Source organism: Schizophyllum commune (genome assembly GCF_000143185.2).
Source record: "Schizophyllum commune H4-8 unplaced genomic scaffold SCHCOscaffold_4, whole genome shotgun sequence".
NCBI classification, from domain to species: Eukaryota; Fungi; Basidiomycota; class Agaricomycetes; order Agaricales; family Schizophyllaceae; genus Schizophyllum; species Schizophyllum commune.
In genome coordinates, this window is record NW_026089541.1 from 2,432,722 (window position 1) to 2,446,643 (window position 13,922).

General features: G+C 56.7%; 7 protein-coding genes across 7 annotated transcripts; 1 reads left to right on the forward strand and 6 right to left on the reverse strand.

Annotated features, from left to right (window-relative positions):
• Positions 1 to 28: 28 nt before the first annotated feature.
• Positions 29 to 1,073, reverse strand: SCHCODRAFT_02619536 (uncharacterized protein). The gene is made up of 5 exons (XM_003033387.3): positions 1,001 to 1,073; positions 880 to 944; positions 701 to 827; positions 457 to 649; positions 29 to 395 (listed from the first exon to the last, which is right to left on the reverse strand). Exons 1-5 carry the CDS (start codon positions 1,053 to 1,055, stop codon positions 98 to 100), a joined length of 738 nt encoding a protein of 245 aa, XP_003033433.1. The 5' UTR covers positions 1,056 to 1,073; the 3' UTR covers positions 29 to 97.
• A 155-nt stretch (positions 1,074 to 1,228) lies between these two features.
• On the forward strand, positions 1,229 to 5,634 carry SCHCODRAFT_02619537 (uncharacterized protein). The gene is made up of 21 exons (XM_050344938.1): positions 1,229 to 1,471; positions 1,521 to 1,572; positions 1,758 to 2,203; positions 2,253 to 2,301; positions 2,350 to 2,456; positions 2,516 to 2,661; positions 2,713 to 2,732; positions 2,787 to 2,808; positions 2,861 to 2,914; positions 2,966 to 3,029; positions 3,085 to 3,210; positions 3,287 to 3,322; positions 3,388 to 3,452; positions 3,513 to 3,587; positions 3,638 to 3,648; positions 3,702 to 3,749; positions 3,797 to 3,831; positions 3,880 to 3,985; positions 4,039 to 4,201; positions 4,253 to 4,296; positions 4,344 to 5,634. The coding sequence occupies exons 1-21, from the start codon at positions 1,425 to 1,427 to the stop codon at positions 5,157 to 5,159; spliced, it is 2,532 nt and encodes an 843-aa protein (XP_050201232.1). The 5' UTR covers positions 1,229 to 1,424; the 3' UTR covers positions 5,160 to 5,634.
• SCHCODRAFT_02536584 (uncharacterized protein) lies at positions 5,224 to 6,938 on the reverse strand (the record flags this gene model as incomplete). Its single annotated transcript, XM_003033388.3, has 3 exons — positions 5,224 to 5,913; positions 5,963 to 6,772; positions 6,828 to 6,938. 3 exons carry the CDS (start codon positions 6,936 to 6,938, stop codon positions 5,248 to 5,250), a joined length of 1,587 nt encoding a protein of 528 aa, XP_003033434.1. The 3' UTR covers positions 5,224 to 5,247.
• Positions 6,939 to 7,063: 125 nt separating this feature from the next.
• SCHCODRAFT_02619543 (uncharacterized protein) lies at positions 7,064 to 8,823 on the reverse strand. The gene is made up of 2 exons (XM_003033389.2): positions 8,121 to 8,823; positions 7,064 to 8,044 (listed from the first exon to the last, which is right to left on the reverse strand). Exons 1-2 carry the CDS (start codon positions 8,740 to 8,742, stop codon positions 7,536 to 7,538), a joined length of 1,131 nt encoding a protein of 376 aa, XP_003033435.1. The 5' UTR covers positions 8,743 to 8,823; the 3' UTR covers positions 7,064 to 7,535.
• Positions 8,824 to 8,940: 117 nt separating this feature from the next.
• On the reverse strand, positions 8,941 to 9,406 carry SCHCODRAFT_02460111 (uncharacterized protein; the record flags this gene model as incomplete). The annotated part of the gene is made up of 2 exons (XM_050342605.1): positions 8,941 to 9,249; positions 9,314 to 9,406. Coding segments are annotated over 2 exons (402 nt in total), but the record flags the coding sequence as incomplete, so codon positions are not given.
• Positions 9,407 to 9,670: 264 nt separating this feature from the next.
• Positions 9,671 to 11,973, reverse strand: SCHCODRAFT_02619544 (uncharacterized protein). Its single transcript, XM_050344939.1, has 11 exons — positions 11,916 to 11,973; positions 11,831 to 11,864; positions 11,748 to 11,773; positions 11,592 to 11,697; positions 11,509 to 11,543; positions 11,294 to 11,461; positions 10,963 to 11,232; positions 10,716 to 10,913; positions 10,623 to 10,667; positions 10,385 to 10,567; positions 9,671 to 10,329 (listed from the first exon to the last, which is right to left on the reverse strand). Exons 1-11 carry the CDS (start codon positions 11,942 to 11,944, stop codon positions 9,954 to 9,956), a joined length of 1,470 nt encoding a protein of 489 aa, XP_050201234.1. The 5' UTR covers positions 11,945 to 11,973; the 3' UTR covers positions 9,671 to 9,953.
• Positions 11,974 to 12,199: 226 nt separating this feature from the next.
• On the reverse strand, positions 12,200 to 13,878 carry SCHCODRAFT_02619546 (Ribokinase-like protein). The gene is made up of 5 exons (XM_003033391.2): positions 13,736 to 13,878; positions 13,656 to 13,686; positions 13,560 to 13,605; positions 12,836 to 13,503; positions 12,200 to 12,787 (listed from the first exon to the last, which is right to left on the reverse strand). Exons 1-5 carry the CDS (start codon positions 13,815 to 13,817, stop codon positions 12,556 to 12,558), a joined length of 1,059 nt encoding a protein of 352 aa, XP_003033437.1. The 5' UTR covers positions 13,818 to 13,878; the 3' UTR covers positions 12,200 to 12,555.
• Positions 13,879 to 13,922: the final 44 nt, after the last annotated feature.

Consider the following 13,922-nt stretch of genomic DNA (forward strand, 5'->3'; position numbering starts at 1 on the left):
ACCAGCATGACTCGCCTCCCACTGATGCATGCAGCACGCTCGGCAGTATCGTATAAGCCTGAGATAGGTGGGAGGGCATGCACAAAGATACAGGACTTTACGTGTGTTTCCTCATGGCCTCCCTCTCCTCCCGGGCCTTCAACGCCTCCCACTGTTCCCTCCACCTCTTCCACTCTGTCTCGCGTCCAGCGTCCGGCCATACTGCCCATCCGTCCCTCATTTGGCACCATGTTGATATTGGGTTTGCAATTAGCCATGTCTTGAAGCGCCCTAGGATGGACTTCGGGCGCCTTGTCGGGATGTGCACGGCCAAGGCATAGAGTGCGGTACCGAGGGCGACGCCGATGGAGAAGCCCCAGAGGACTTGTCGTGCGGAGTGATATCGAAGGTAGTATCTGGGGGCGGCAGGTAAGCGTATGAGGCGACAGAGACGCGTGCAGGAAAGGAAGAGCACACCTGGAGTATGCCACGGCGCCGGACACAAATGCGATCGCAGCGTATACAAAGAGCCTGAAGCCTTTGTCAAGAGCAGCGCTGCCGGTCGACGCGAAGCGGTGCCGAAAATATAGGTGGCACGTCAGGAAGGCCCAGAAGAAGCCCATATACTGGGAGTGGGAGGAGGGGAAGCCGTAGCCTTGTCCTACTTCGTCTGCGAAGGTTATGAGAGAGAGACCTACTGGGCTACGATTGATAGTCTTACCATATGGCCTGTCTTCCTTAATAATATGTTTTAGGACCCAGTTGAAGCCTTCAGAGGCCAGTTGACCGGTCCACATCACAAGCACGAGGTATTCGCGTGTTTGTACGGCTAGGGCAGCGTACGCTGGCTTTCGAATCGTCAATAATGGAGGCATATAGCTCTTTCTCGACTGAGATCACCATTAGTAGAATAGGAGTGAGCGAGGACAGCGCAAGGAACCATGAGAAGAGGGATTCATCGGGGTCTGTGAAGCTGCGTGATTCGGACTGAATCCCTTTCAGAACAGTGAGCTTCACGCACAGACAATGTGCGTCAAGTCCAGGGCGACTCTGGGAGGTCCCTCTTCACTGTCCATGGTGGGGGTGAAATGTCGTGGACGCGACTGGCAGGGGAACACGTGCGGGTACAAAAGCCCGGAATTCGCGCCGGAAAGCCGAATGACGTTGGCGACCGATCCCGGATCACGGACCGCGGCGCTTGAGGACTATCATCCGCGTCGCGAAGTTTCCCTTGCTCTCTTTGCTTCCATCCACCATATATTCCGCCAGAGTAGCGGGCTGAAGTGCAATTTTGTCGCTGCAGTCTCGCTGAACTAGGCGAGGAAGGTTTCACCCGAACTTCAAGCTAGCAACTGGCTTACCGAGAGCCGTCATCGAGAGGTCATAGATCGACTGAACATCATTAGACTACGCTCGGTTCCTTGTTTCCTTCCCCCACCGCCACCATGGGCGAGAACGGCAGATATGGCGAGCATGAGCCACTTCTCAGCAAGTGCGTGCACTACCTCACGTTTAGCCGCGGAGACGCTCACCGATCGAAGAGCCGAAATCGCGTCGACGCCGGTGTATCCTATAATACACATGATTAAGAACGTTCGTACATGAGCTTCTCAGGTTTCCGATATAGCTGAGAAGGCGTACAGGACATGATTGTACGTCAACCCTCACTATTCCCTCCTCGCACATCGGCCTCATGGCGAACACCTGGTATAGCACTTCATAGGCGCGTATTTCCTTCATAAATCTAGAAATGTGTACTCATTCACGATACCCACCGAACAGATACCCCCCTCACTTTCGATGCGCTCACCGCCCCCGACCTCACCTACACCCTCATCCGCCCGCTGCACGAAAAGTACAGTTCCCTCCAACGCGGCGGCAACATGTCCATCGTCTTCTGCCTCCTCCTCAACCGCGCGCACTTCCGCGCAGACGAGAACATGTCCACCGCGCTCGTCTCCCGCACGCGCGCCGAGCTCTGCGAGCTGCTCGCCATCCGCACGCTGCGCGACTACGGCGACGACACGCTCACGCTCGCGCACGTCGTCACGACCGCGTGGCCCGTGTTTAACGGCGCGGATGAGGAGGTGCTAAGGCAGGCGCAGGAGGACAGGGATGATCTGGAGGAGCGGGTCGGGAATGCGATCGAGCTGGCGATTGTAGGGAAGGCGAAGCGCTTCATCAAGTGCTCGCCGTGTCAGAAGGTTATTGATGCGATTTGGAGGTGCGTAGGTGATGATGAGGAAGTGGAAGTGTGCTGACAGGGTGACTAGCGGCAAATGCGTGTATCAGGCTGAGAGCAGCCACTCTATCTTGTCTGACGTCAGTGATTCGAGGCACGGGTGGCATACTTGACTGACGCCTTTCCAGACGTACAAACGGACACCTATACACTACTATGACCCTCACAAAGCGCCCTTGCTTGATCACTACCGCCTGAAGGTCCCGTCCGTGCGGGCCGTTCTTGAATTCTGGAAGTGCGTGTCCTCCGCAGAGATCATCTGCGATATTCGACTGATCTTTCGCTACCCTTCAGCTTCGTGCTTCTCTTCATCCTTTTCGTCGTAGCCATTGAATACTCAGAGAGGGACCATATCAATACGGCTGAGATCGTATTCATGGTATACGCCCTCGGTTTCAGTCTAGAAAAGTTCGCAGCCATGCAGGAGCACGGAATTCGAGGCAGGTGATCCATCTTCTGACTGCTGTTCCTTCTGCTCATGCTGCTTACAGTGTACACGAAGGGAACATGGGTGCGTCGTCACAATTGCCAGAGCACCCAGTAACATCAACTAATCCAAGTCCAGAACGGGTTCGACATTGCTCTCGGTATATCTCACTATATTCAATGTGTGAACAGACGGCTCATCCTCGCTTTCAGTCTCGACCTACCTCGTTTACCTCTTCCTGCGACTCTACGGTCAACTTCACAACAGTAGGTCCCCGTTTCTCGCCTTCCCATTCCCATGTCCTCATTATCTTGCAGGCAAATGGGCCCGCTCCCTCGGGATCGACCTCCTCGCCATCATAGCATGCTTGTTATTCCCAAGGTACTCCCCTCGACAGTCATGACGTCGTACAATCGACTCAGACTCTTGCACCCAGACTCGCCTTCGTCACCCTCAAGGACAACCTCATGGTCCTGGCCCTCCGAGCGATGATCGTGCAATTCCTGCTCCTCATGATGATCGCAGCATTTTGCTTCTGCGGGTTTCTGTATGCGCTTTGGACGTGCGTATACATTTCGCAATTTCGTGTCAACATCTTGGCGTCGATGTGTCGTGCCGCTGACACTGTTTGACAACAGACTAAGCCGCAACGAGCCATGGCCGTATAGTGCGACGTGAGTGGCATCTTTCTCATTGCACTTCTTTCAATGGCGGGATATGGATGCTGACGACGAGCCAGACAGATCGCATGGTGGATGCTCGACATCTGGTTCGGGCTCGACGCGAGCGGGTTCGAGAAAGCGAGTGAGTTGGATGGTATATTCTGTGGTCGATTGTTGTTACTGATGTTGGCTTCCCTTGCAGCGAACTTCCACCCATACTTCGGGCCTGTGCTCATGGTCACGTACGCCTGTTTGAGCAATACGTTGTTGTTAACTGGTAATTGTCAGCCTTTTTGTCGAGGGCCCGCCTGACTGACTTGCTTGCAGTGCTCGTTTCTGTATGTGTCGTTGACTGCCGAGAAAATGTCGTCGCTGAAAGGCACATCCCTAGATTCTCACGAACACGTTTGCGACGATAAGCGAGGACGCGCTGGCTGAGGTACGTTCGTATGTCGATGCCAAGGTTCCCGGCTCACCGATGTACAGGCCATGTTCCGTCGCGCGGTCTCCACCATCGAGGGGTAAGGAACCCTTGTTGAGGGGTTCTCATTAATGACGCTCGTCCCCAGAGTCAAGGCCGACTCGCTCTTCTCTTACCATCCTCCAATCAACCTTCTCGCTGTTTGCGTCATGTTCCCGCTGAGCTTCATTCTCACGCCGCGCTGGTTCCACAAGGCGAGTGCTGCTCGAATGCTTGTCAGTTGACTATACTGCTCACAAGATCTCAGGTCAATGTATTCTGCATCCGGCTTACCAGTTTCCCCATCCTGCTCGGCATTGCGCTCTATGAGAGACAGGCAAAGAAGCACGGGACGACCACGTTCTCGGACACCTTGTCCGCCACGGTGGAGAGGATATTCGATGCGCTGCCGAGGCAAATTACGAGGCTTTGTGAGTACATGTTCTATCGGGGATTTTGGCTTTGCTGAAGCAGTTATACAGCTATTTTCGAGGGTTTCGCGGGTGCGGATGGTGGCATCGAAGCTGTGAGTGGCTATTGGTGGATACAGCAGGCATCGCTGACCTCTTTTAGATCTTTGAGATTGAAGAGGAACTCGGCACGAGTGCCCTCGACACCCGTTCCGAGGGCGAGGTGGAGAACGGACCACCTCAGACATCCTACGCGTCCGGCGCGCTGCCTCCATCGCCTCAGCATCGGCGGCTGTCTTCGTCGACAACGGCGACGAAGCGCAGACCGTCTACGCCGTTGCAGTCTCCCACAGCCGTGACGAACCCTGCTCCCAACCAGCCGCCTCTACGCGCGCGAGTGAACTCCATCACCGGTCCGCAGAGCTTCACCAGCCCGCTCGCGCAGATCTTCCAGCCGCTGGTTGTCGATGACGACCTGATGGAGGAGGACGATAATGCAAGCGAAGCCTCAAGTCCGCCGCAGAACATGGGCGTCCACTTCCCGTCGCCCCCAGGCGTGAGCTACGGTCCCGCGAGCCGGCGGCGGCTGTCGTCCATGCACCGGCCGCGCATGGAGTCCGGGGTGCGACGGTTCCCCATCCTGGGCCGTGTCGTGAGCGAGGGGAGCGGCAATGGTGTGCTGTCGGAGAGCCCGGAGCAGGCGGGTGGGGTGTTGCACGGGAGAGAGGGCGAGGGGCCAGCTGTGAACCAGCCCACCGCCGTGGCGGCAGGCAGCCCGCTGGGTCCGACGCCCCTTGCCAGCGCGAGGGATGCGACATCGCCTACGCCTTCGGCGACGGCGCAGCAAGTTGTGGATACGCGCGCAGACACGGGCGCGGCGCCGGGTTGGGTGACACGGTTGGACAAGATGGAAGCCAGGCAGCAGCGGATCGAGGATATGCTGCAGCAGCTGGTGCAGGGGATGGCGAAGAAAGCGTAGACCCTTCTTGTATCCGACTCTACTTAGTTCTATTACCTTGATTTGGCAAGGCAGCGGCCATGCCCAGCGCAATCATGATGATATAGCATTAGAATGTAGGGGTTGAGGCATAGAACTCCAAGTCTGGTCGACTGTCCAGAAACGGCGGTACAAAATCGCACACGAGCAACATATTCTTGTCCATCCGACCCACGCATACTCGGCCTGTTACAGCACATATGTCGTATTCCCCTCTGTTCCACGGCTGTTCGTCGTTTTGAGGAAAGAACCTGCCCCTTTTCCGCTTCAGGTATATCGTTTGCCCCGGCGTTAATTCCTCTAGCGGCGCGATGTTCACCATCAGCTCGCCTCGCATGAGATCCGAGAGCTCGTAGGCCGCAGTGACCGTGTCCGCGCCCTGCTTGGGTGCTGCCACGCGAACGATGTCATCGTCAGTAAGGACGCATGGGGGACCGATGGGCGTGTTGTCGGGTGTCGACCGTACGGAGAGGCGCTTCACGAGCCGCATCGCGTCGACGTCGTTTACAGTGACCTCTACGACTACAAAGTCACCGATGCACGACGAGCTGTAACTCGTTGACATGCATGTCATTGCGTCGCTGATGTGCGGTTCAAAACAATCCATCTCCTGGACGAGCTGCAAGCGTGACGGAGCTGGCAATGTGCCATTGCAGGGCTGGGATGGAGGTAGCCGATACGCCGCCAGATGGCATTCGCGCGCATGGATGACGTGGTAGTCTGTGGCTGCCGGTATCTAGCGAAGGATTCAGTGCCAAAATGCTGGTGCATCTTGACGGGCTCACATTCCGATCAACGTCCTCAGCAAGGATATTCCATGAGACTGCGGTGTTTTGCTCGACGTCCCAGATTCCGACCAGGTCATCCGATATGCTTTTGACGATGATACGCTCTCGACTTCCCGCGAAGCCCATGAAGACTACACCGTCCATGTGGTTGATGGGCGTGAAAGTCGGAGGCTCAGCGGCGAGATTGAGCTCGTATACAATGCATGCATGTTCGTCCTCGTCTTCGTCGGGGTCTCTCAGCGATCCAAAGGCAGTATAAGTTGCGGGGTCGCAGACATTGCAAGCAGTAGCCCACCTGAAGGCGCTGACAAATATGCGAACTTTAGACTCCTCAGGATAATGGGCCAAGTAGGCACATTTGATGGCCGCGTCAGCTAGAGACGAGCCTGGGTACGCGTCGATATCACCATGGAGCATCGAACAAGGTTTGTTGGAGCTCTTGTTCAGGTCCCATAGAATCAGAGCATCTTCCGTCCTCCCCAGCACAAAGCGTCCCCCAGGAATGACTGCTATACCGTGCACTTCGGATCCCTCCTGTAAAAATTCGTCGGAGCCAACGTCAGGCAGCGGGATGGGCAGACGTCGCTCTTTGATAGCATGGATCATGGGTATGCCTGTTTTCGAATACGCGGCGCGGCCAGCGTGCTTGAAGTGATCCGGCATGCTAGCAGCATACTCCAGCTCTTCGCGAGTCATGCGCTCGAAGTTGTACGTGACGAAAGGTACCGCATTCGCCAGACAGATGCGCTTGAGAGCAGTTAGCCATACCGTGCGCAGTTCAGCGAAGGCCCGCAAGGCTTTGCAGGTCTGTAACCCGTGTTGTTAGCAACTCAGTCGCGTATTGGCATAAAGGCGACCTCACCTGCCTGATTGTAATGATGCTTCTGGGAGGCAGCAACGACAAAACCAGGATGTGTAGGTCCGGAGGGAGAGACAGAAAGGACGGACTGGTTGACGGGAAAACCAGCGACATATCGAGAGGTCTAGTCCAAAGCAGATGAAAGCCAGGAGCAAGGTGGATCGAACTTGTCAGCCGTGTGACCGATTGACCTGACCGCGGCGCAGAATCCCAGTGCAACGTCAAGTTAGAACAAGGTTCGCCTTCAAGGCCTCCACCCGGGCATACACGAATAAGTATCGCAAAGCCTCAACAAAGCCTACGTCGAAACAAGGTACTTATCGTGTCTCGCATACAGGGAATACTGGGAGACAAAGCTACATCATGACGCCAAATTCCTGCCCTCGAGATGTTCTGGTCCTCTGCCTTCAAGGCATTGATATGTAGCCTCTCAAGCGTCGGAATTCTCGGCCCTTGAGGTTTGAGGCATCGAACTCTCTGCCTTAGCGACAACTTTAGTTATCTGCCTCAGCAGCACCCTCTGCCTTCGCAGCGTCCTCTGTTCGATCCTCCACCTCCGCAGCAGGCGTCTTCCCACCCCCAAACCGTTCCCGGAACCCATCCAAAAGGCTCTTAACCGGCGGAAGCTCCAAGAACCAGCCAAAGGGCCCCGGCGGCGGCTTCGCGTCGGGCGCGACGTAGTTCTCCGTCCGCGGTCGGTTCGTCGGGCTATCAGCGAGGGCCGTCGTAGAGGCTGCAATCAGGGAACTTGGCCTTGATCTGCTGCTCAACCCACCAGTAGGGAGTGATATACGATACAGCATTATAGGGCGATTCAGGAAGCCCCGCACCACCGGTGAGCAGACCAACAATGCGCCCATCCCCTGTAAGTACGATAGACCCAGAATCTCCCTGCTCGGCAAAGCAGCTAAAATCCGTGATGGTCTTTTCCAAGCATAAAATGGCGAACTGAGTTGAGGTGTGATGGGCGCCGTGGTCGTCGTATATGCGCGTAAAAGACTCGAGACCGTTCACGCAGCCGACAGTCGTTCCAGTGAGTGCGCCGGTCTTCACAACGAGGAGGCACTTCTTCTTATATTTGTCGACGCCCTGGGGGTTTCGGAACTCGTCATCGGTAACGATACCACGGGCTTGCAGTAGACCGTCGGCGGGATATTGGCAACGGGCATACTCCTGGGGGAACAGTGCTCTTCGAAACTGATGGGAAGAGAGGTTGTCACCTAAGAATCGAAGTTAGCGAGGGTCACGGAGGGAAGCAAAGGTCGACAGTGTCAGATGAGGAGAGAGACCACATACCAATGAACACCTTGTTACCGTGAAAAGTTGACCAATCCATCTTCTCCTTGTACATCTCCACCAAAGCGAAGTCACGAGGGTAACCGTACGCTTCAGCGGGCGCATCATCCTTCTCGACGTGAAGGACAGAGCCGATGACACGCTCTTCGGGCTGCGAGCGGGTGGTCTCATATGTGTCGCGTAAGGTGTTCGCTTCTTCTCTCCATGCGGTCGTCCACTCAATTGCTCCCCTCATTACTTCGCGCACCTGGGTGGTGTTTGAAGGCTCTCCCTCGACGTGTTCCCCGAGTTCATGAAGGTTCGCCTCCGCATTTTGTATGCGCCTTGTGCTGTCGGTGATCAGGTATTGAAGGTGCTCGAGGCCGTCTTTGAAGGCCTGTTCGCCAGGGGCGATAACCTCCTGTCGCGCGCTGCACCCCGCCTGCCCCGCGCAGCCATCGAGACATACGACGTGCGCGCACGTCAGGAGAACGATGCGCTCGCAATCGCCGGCACCAATGCGATAGTAGAGCGCGCCCGTACCCTCGCGTTGTGGATCGCCAAGCGGCGCGATGGGAATACCAAGCGTTGCGGTGAATGCCTTGCGAAGGATCAAATTATCGTCGAAGATATGGTACATCATGTCGAGGGGGTTCGTTTTGCGCACTCGTGAGGACCCACGATAGAGCGACTCGGCGAGCGCAACCTCGACATCGGGATGCCCAGCGTCCGCGAGAAGCCCTTTGACCGTACCAGCGATGACTACGGCGTCGTCGTATGGGAGAGAACGTGGCAACACGCCAATGAAGATGAGGAGCGGACAAAAGGGTTCGGCTTCCCCAGCGTCCGCCCAGGCAAGGGGGTCGACGGACGTCCACTTGATTTCATGATGGTCGAGGACGCCGCAAATCTTCCGGCCGGTAGAAAGCCAGGTAGGGCTAATAGGGTGACCGTATACAGGCCGGGCCTCGCGAAGGATCCTGTCGCGCCAACAACCTCCGTAAGCGGGAGTGAGAGCGGGCCACAAAGAGCCTGTCTTGTATACGCAGGGGATGCCGCTACCCCAAAAATCAGTGTAGGCGCGAGGATAGTTGTCGGCGAGGCGATCAGTCTGGTCCGCGACCCATGCAGTAACTCCTGTTCCAGGTATCTAAGGATAAACGTGTTAGTACTCTATCAGCTTCGCGAAGAAAGGGATGAAGGATATTACAAACCTCCATGTACATATTGATGTCAGTATAGGGGGAGGACAAGGCAGGAGGAAAGAGACAATTGACTCTGATGATCGACGCCCCTGATCTACAACCAACCGCACCCACAACACTGAATTTCCGATATGGCCAACTTACTGTACATGATACGCGAGAAAGCTCCGGCTTTGCTGGCTCTAACCTTACCTTGCGCCTGAGATCGTGGGCTGGTCTTGCACACTGGATTCTCGATGCGCGCGTGGACGCGCGTTAAGTACGGGTTTACAGTTGCTGTTCAAGGGGGAACTTGAACCGCCCTCCGAAGCGCGGCGTTTCGGATCTTCCCGACTTGCTGTCCGGCTATGTACAGAGATTACAAAGCCACAATATCATTTCCTGCCTTCGGGGCATCTGACTCCAAGCTTCTGAGGCAACCTAGTTCTCCGCCTTCACGACGCCCTCCGATTGGACTGAAGCTCAAACCCCCTCGACCGCTCGGGTAATTCAGTTCAGTCCCTCTCGGGTATACACAGAACTAACCAATAAGTATCGCAAAGCCTACGTCTGAACAAGGTATCGTGTCTCGTATACAGAGATTACTGAGAAACAAAGCTACATCGTGTCCTGCCTTTGGGGCATCAAACTCCTTGCCTCTGCAAAATCCTCAGTTCTCCGCCTTCGCAGCACTCTCCTGCGAGGTACCCTCCGTATCCGCCCCAGCAGCAGGCGTCTTCCCACCCCCGAACCGCTCCCGGAAGCCATCCAGGAAGCTCTTGACCGGAGGGAGCTCCAGGAACCAGCCGAAAGGGCCTGGCGGTGGCTTCGCGTCGGGCGCGACGTAGTTCTCCGTTCGCGGGCGGTTCGTGGGGCGTTCGTCTTCGTCGGCGGGTACAGCTGGGGCGGCTTCGTCCTCGGGGTCCTCTTCGCGAGCGCGCTTCTTGCCTTTGGAGACGGGGCTGCCGTCGGGGATGAGCGTGCCGTCAGTCGAGGCGACGGAGGGCGGGGCGGGGGCGGTGGCAGGAGCGGAAACGCCAGCAGGGCTAGTACAAAGGTCTTGGTCAGAATGAGCATATCTAGAAAAAGGGCAAGACATACCTAGTGAAGCTGCAGATGCTCTTGTGTCGCTGCCAGCTCGATAAATTGTACTCGCCATCGCCCTCGAGCGCTATCCTTACACCGCACGCTTTGCACTCAACGCTATCCGGCTGCGGGTCGTTCGCTTGCTTGTCATTGCACAAGTAGACCCGCCGCTGAGCGCTCGACACACGCGCACTCGGTCTATAGAGCGTCTGTGAGTAAGCGCCAGACTGACGGCAGTTAAGTCACGACTTACACAGCGTCCGCGCAGCTGCGCTGATGACGGTTCCAGTTGGACAGTCTGCTAGGGAGTGAGAAGAGACCAAGACGAGGGGCGCTGGGCACGTACGCGTATCGTTGCTGGGTGGACAGTTTGATCCACTTGTGGCACTTCCTGCAAAGCGCCTGGTGTGGCTCTAGCTCTTCCGCGCGAGTATCCGCCTCCAAGATGGCCTTCCTCTCCGCCTCCGAGCGCCGCACAGTTGCTTCAGACACACTAGGCGTCGCCCCCGACCCCGCCTCGTCCTCCGGCTCATCATCGCCAGGCCTACCACCGTATCAGCCACCCACACCCAACCATTCAGCATCTGACTCACATCATCGATACCGGCAGCTTCTGGTCGCACTTCGCCCTGTGCGTCTCCCACGGGCGGACCGTGTACGTCTGCTTCTTCCCGAGGCCGACGTGCTTGTTGCAGCGCGTGCAGAACGCGCGGTGCGGCTCGATCTCCCCGCACTCGGGCTGGTTGCGGAAATACTCGATGCGCTCGGCCTCGGTGCGGCGGATCTTGGTGTTGCTCACGAAGGACTCGGCCACGGACGCGCCGTCGTCGGTTTCCTCGGGATCGGGGTCGGGCTCTTCGCGACTGTAGATAGTAGACGCGTCAGATGTGTGGTTTCGTAGAAGAATAGAATGGGAATACGCACGCAGGCGCGAACCGGCTACGCGAGATGGGCTTGGTGAGCGACGCGGGGGAGGCGATGTCCGAGCCTTGGGCGGCGCGTCTGAGCGAGCTGATGGAGGAAGAGTTGCGGACGTGCGTCTTCTTCTTCGCAGATTCGGGCTTGCTCTGGGCGGGGGACGTGACTTCGGTCCTGTATTCGTTGAGATACGCGCTCTGTTGACGCGACTGAGCACTCACTTCGCGTTGGGCGTCGCGCCCTTGGGCTCAGGGACCTACAGCACCATCAGCTGAGGGACACAGTCTATTAGTAGGCCACGCACCTTGAAGTTTGGCTCAGGCTTCTTGCTCGCAGGGGTTGCGGGTGGCGGCATCTTCGTCCTCGGCTTCTCGTCGTCCTCCCACTCGGAAGAGGAAGAACTGTCAGAGCTGCGGCGCGTCAGTTATTGTCCCCCCTTCTTATACACGATACAGCGCACTTGTCCTGGGCCGGTTTGCCTCTCCGCTGTTATGAATGCACTATCAATGGTTGAATGCTATGTTGTACGGTCTGTTTACGTGCCTTTGAGCGACCCTTGTAGGTCCTCACTGGCTTCCTGATATCATGTCAATACTGGGCGTAGAATGGTCGAGGGGACGCGGCATACTTGGTGGTGGACGACAAGGGGCTGGACATGGTCGTCGTGGGGCAACTCGAAGCGCCCGGGACGGGCGACACGCGCACGGCGCGGAGCCGGCCACGATTCGAAATTAATTATGGTCACGAGTCAAACATCAACAGGCCAAGCATGGACCCACATATCCGCACAAAGCTCAACCTGCATGTTCAGGTGTGGAAGGGGCCCGAAAGACGCTGACGGCACATCTCAGATCGAAGCGATACAGCTCATACAAAGAATATCTCGATATCTACAACTGTACGCCTGTAATGCGTGACGATATCAGCAAGGGCTATTGTGTGGAGGCCACAATCAGGGAATTTGACCTTGATCGGCGGCTCAATCCAGCAGTAGGGAGTAGGATATGCCACAATATCATAGGGCGATCCAGGACGCCCTGCGCCACCGGTAAGCAGAACAACAATACGCCCATGCCTCGTACAGTAAGTACGATGGACCCAAAATCTCCCTGCTCGGAAAAACAGCCAAAATCGGCGAGGGTCTTTTCAAAATACAAGATGACTACGATTGTCCTTGCATCAACGAGTAGATGTTACACAGATCGACTACTTATCGTACATTTTGCGGCTGCCTTGAGATAACAGAGGGTCAACAAGGCATCAGCCCCTCAGTAGAAACTCTTCGTCGTCCGCCCAAGTTCGGGTATGCTTCCCTTCTTGAACCCAGCAGCCTCCTCGCCAAAGGTCTTTGCGAAGGCTTTGCCGATCTCAGGAAGCAAGTCCTGCGTGATCAGACCACGGCCCGCCTTCAGGTAGGCGAGATGGCTGGTTTGTCGCGTCACCATGCTGGCTCCGATGGCGGCAAGTAGGGGTACCCGTGAGATGGGCAGGGAATGGTCGCTAAGTTATCGTCAGAAGACTGGAGATTGTGCACAAAAATCAACTTACCCGAAAGCGCCATCTTCGTAGCACTTACCCCACGCAAGAAAGGCACCGACGCCGCCGCTCAAAACATCGCCCTGCCCGCCGCAGCGCTTGTAGCCACCCTCCACGTCGACCTCGACTTGCTCCGAGGTCGTCTCCTTCTCTCCTGACCTATTGTCTAGCTTGCTCGCCCTCAGGTCGGCCTCCTTCCCCGTTGTGTCTGTCGCTATAGTATCCACGCCACCCTTCTCCAACACCGTCACGCCGCCGAGGATCTTGCTCAGGCTGTGCGCCCGCTTGTCCTTCGGCGTGTTCGGGTCGATGCCCGCCGCGTCCGCCAACCGCGCGAACTCCGCGACGTTGGGCGTGATCACAGCGCGGCGGTAGCCCTTGATCAAGCTGAAGTCCTGCTGGATCATGAAGAGGCCGTCTGCGTCAAGCACAATGTACATGCCGCGTTCGCGAGCAATCGAGAGGGCAAGGCGGGCATAAGCCTGCATATAGGGCTCACGCCCGAGCCCTGGTCCGATGACGATGGCATGCAGTCGGGAAAAGAGGGAATCGAGTTCGGGCTTGAGCTTCTCCGGGCTGGAGTCTTCGCGCAAGATGGGATGGACAATCAGGTCAGGAGCGTAGGACTTGATAGCTGAGGCAGCTGTGGGCGAGCAGATGACATGGGAGAGGTCGGCTCCCTGTTGGAACGCTTTCAGCATCCACCCGCGTACGGGAGAGAACACGCTGCACATACGTAGCGAAGGGCCGATATTGACGCGAAGTACGGAGCACCCGTATAGCTGGTAGAGTGTCAGCATGCTTGACGCGCTCTAATGATCGCTATGCTCACTCTAGCGCGCCGCCAAGTACACCAACGCGTCCTACGCTCTGCCGTCAGCTACGTCCTCGTTCACTAGCACGCCCACGTACCTGATTGCCCTTTATGAAGAACACCAGTCAACGGTGGGATAATCTGCTTGATCTGCTCGAAAAGTGCACGGGGAACAGGCATGATGGTGGTAGAGAGCAAGAGCGAGTCGTGGGGTCCATGGCGGGAGGCGGCAAGAACCAGGTCCTTCTTCCTGATTGATCATGCGTGATGTCATAAACAGCACGC